At 69.4% G+C, this 2,611-nt stretch overlaps 1 protein-coding gene across 1 annotated transcript in view; it reads left to right on the top strand.

Moving 5' to 3' along the window:
- Positions 1–2,611, top strand: part of LOC146598370 (steroidogenic factor 1-like) — a 115,029-nt gene that overhangs the window by 104,276 nt on the left and 8,142 nt on the right. The window contains exon 4 of the mRNA XM_085300468.1: positions 1,877–2,520. Coding sequence (XP_085156594.1) covers positions 1,877–2,520 — 644 coding nt within the window. The remainder of the gene's footprint in view (positions 1–1,876; positions 2,521–2,611) is intronic.

Below are 2,611 nucleotides of genomic sequence, written 5' to 3'. Positions count from 1 at the left end.
GGGAGCTGCGGCGCCGGGGCCGAGCCGGCTCCTTGCCGGGCCTGGCCGTGCCGACGGCTGCTCCGTCCTGCCCGGCAGGACCGTTCGGGCCGGTGCCGGGGGCACACGGGCGCAGGCGGAGGCGCGGGCGGTGTTTGTGCGTGGAAGGCGCAGGAGAGAGGTGCCGCCGCCGCCTGCCTGATTGCAGCAGCTCTCGTCTCRCTCCGAGCGCGGCGGAGTTTGGCTGTGCGTTTCGGGTGGCCCCGGGGCAGCGGCCGGAGAGCGAGAGCCTGCTCAGTTCAGACAGCCTTTACTGGTTTGTTATTTTGCTGTTAGCTACTTCAGGAAACCCTGAAGCGGTGTGTAGAGGAGGGAATCACCCAGAGGAAAAACGACCTTCCAGCTTGACTGTCTCTCTTTGATGATAAAAATTGGAGCCCCGTTTCCTTAGCCAGGAGTATTTATTGGGCAGAAAATCTGGGCTGACGCTTCCAAATGGATCCTTCTGCGGAGAAGGACAAAAGCAGGCCTGAAACGGTTGATTTGGGCAACAAGTCAATGCTGACACGGGCCCCCCGCCCCCAAGCACATGGCAGGAAACCGCAGGGAGCCTGGGCTGCGTGTGCCGGCGCGTGGGGGACAACGGGGGACGGGGAAAGGYGGTGGCGCTCGGCCGGGAGGCAGGCTGCCCTAAATCCGCGGGTTTTAGGAGCCGAAGCGTCGGCACTTGTTTCGTGCTTGCACCGCTCCTGCCTCTGCTCGGGACATCCCGCGCCGGCTGCGCGGCGGAGCCGGCTGCGGAGGCACGCGCCTCGCTCGGCGCGGGAACCTGCCCGGGGGCGGCCGCAGCGCGTGCCGGAGGGCGCCGGCGCCGGCTCTGCTCCGCGCGGGAGCCCTGCCCGCGGCGGGCGGCTGTTTCCGCGAGCGAGGAGCGGAAGGCAGGGCTGCCCCGGGAGCGGGCTCCCGCGCTCCCCGCCTGCCCGGGAGAGCCGCTGCGGGCTGCAGAGAGCAGCTGAGATGCACCAGCGCCAGCCGACCACTCTCAGTGGTGGCTGCAAACTCCTTGAGGGTTTTGTTATTTATTTTTCATTTTTTTTCCCCTTTTGCACTCGGGCTGAGGGCCGAGCTCCCTGCTCACACTGCCCTCGCGTCCGCCCCGCTCCCCGCGAGCCGGGGCTCTTCCAAGCACGGGGCGACGGCACGCTGCAGAGAAGCACCTGTTTCCTCGCGCGGTGACACATTCTTGGGTCTCTGCTGGGGCTYGGAGGAAACATCTGCTTGGCTGCTGTCGGCGTGGGGCCGGCGGCGTGGCAGCGCTTGCGGGGCTCCTCCGGCAGAGCCCAGCCGGGCGAGCGGCGCAGCGGGCGGGGGTTTGCGGGAGAGAAGCTACACGCGGCCCGGATGCGCCCTTGGGATGGCCCTGCCGCCCTGCAGCTCTGCTGGGACGGGGAAACCCAGGGCAGGTCCCGAGCCGGGGCCAGAAAGGGGCAAGGAGGCGTCAAGCCCCCGGGCACGGGCAGGTCTCCGTGGTGCCCTCCCGCCTGGCGCGTCCGGCTGTTCCCAYGTGCCGTGGTTTTCCGTGCGTCCGGCTGTTCCCACGTGCCGTGGCTTTTCCCCTTGCGCCGTGGCGTTTCCCATGTGTCCAGCTCTTCCCAAGTGCCATGGCTCTTCCCCTGATGCTGTGGCTTTTCCTGTGCATCCAACCATTCCCTTGTGCCCTGGCTTTTCCCAGGTGTCCAGCTGTTCCCCTGTGCTGTGGCTTTTCCCCTTGCACCATGGCTTTTCCCCACATGCTGTGGCTTTTCCCAGGTGTCCAGCCGTTCCTGCGTGCCGTGGCTTTTCCCGCGCTCGCCCCGCGTGGCTTAACCACGGCCTGTGGCCTCTCTCTGCCCCGCAGCCGTCCGTGCCGACCGCATGCGAGGAGGGAGAAACAAGTTCGGCCCCATGTACAAGCGGGACCGGGCCCTGAAGCAGCAGAAGAAAGCGCTGATCCGGGCCAACGGCTTCAAGCTGGAGACGGTGCCGCCGATGCTGTCGCCGGTGCCGGGCGACTACGGGCTGCCGGCGTCGCTGCAGGGGCTGCCGGCCGTGCCCAAGGCGCTGCCGCCCAGCCCCGCCGCCCTGGCGCCCCTCGACTACGAGCGCAGCCCCTACGGGACGCCYGCGCTGCCCGGCGGGCTGCCCGGCCACGCGCCGCTGCCCGGCTACCACTACCCGGCCTTCCCCGGCCGCGCCATCAAGGCCGAGCTGCCGGACCAGTACGCGGCGGGGCCCGAGGCGGCAGCGGGGGGCTACGGCTACGCCGAGGGCTACGCCGCCGGCTCGGCCCCCGACCTGCCCGAGCTCATCCTCAAGCTGCTGCAGCTGGAGCCCGACGCGGCGCAGGTGAAGGCGCGCATCCTGGGCTGCCTGCAGCAGGAGCAGGGCAAGGGCCGCCCCGAGAAGCTCAGCACCTTCGGCCTCATGTGCCGCATGGCCGACCAGACCCTCTTCTCCATCGTGGAGTGGGCGCGGAGCTGCGTCTTCTTCAAGGAGCTGGAGGTGGGTGAGGGTCCCCGCGCGGGGCGCCGCCGGCCGGAGGGGGACCGCGGGAATCGCGGCTGCGGCCGTGCCCGGCCCTGGGGGGACCGCG

Source organism: Rhea americana, unplaced genomic scaffold (genome assembly GCF_003343005.1).
Source record: "Rhea americana isolate MKP2758 unplaced genomic scaffold, rheAme1 scaffold_164, whole genome shotgun sequence".
NCBI classification, from domain to species: Eukaryota; Metazoa; Chordata; class Aves; order Rheiformes; family Rheidae; genus Rhea; species Rhea americana.
This window is presented reverse-complemented; position numbering and strand designations above follow the sequence as displayed.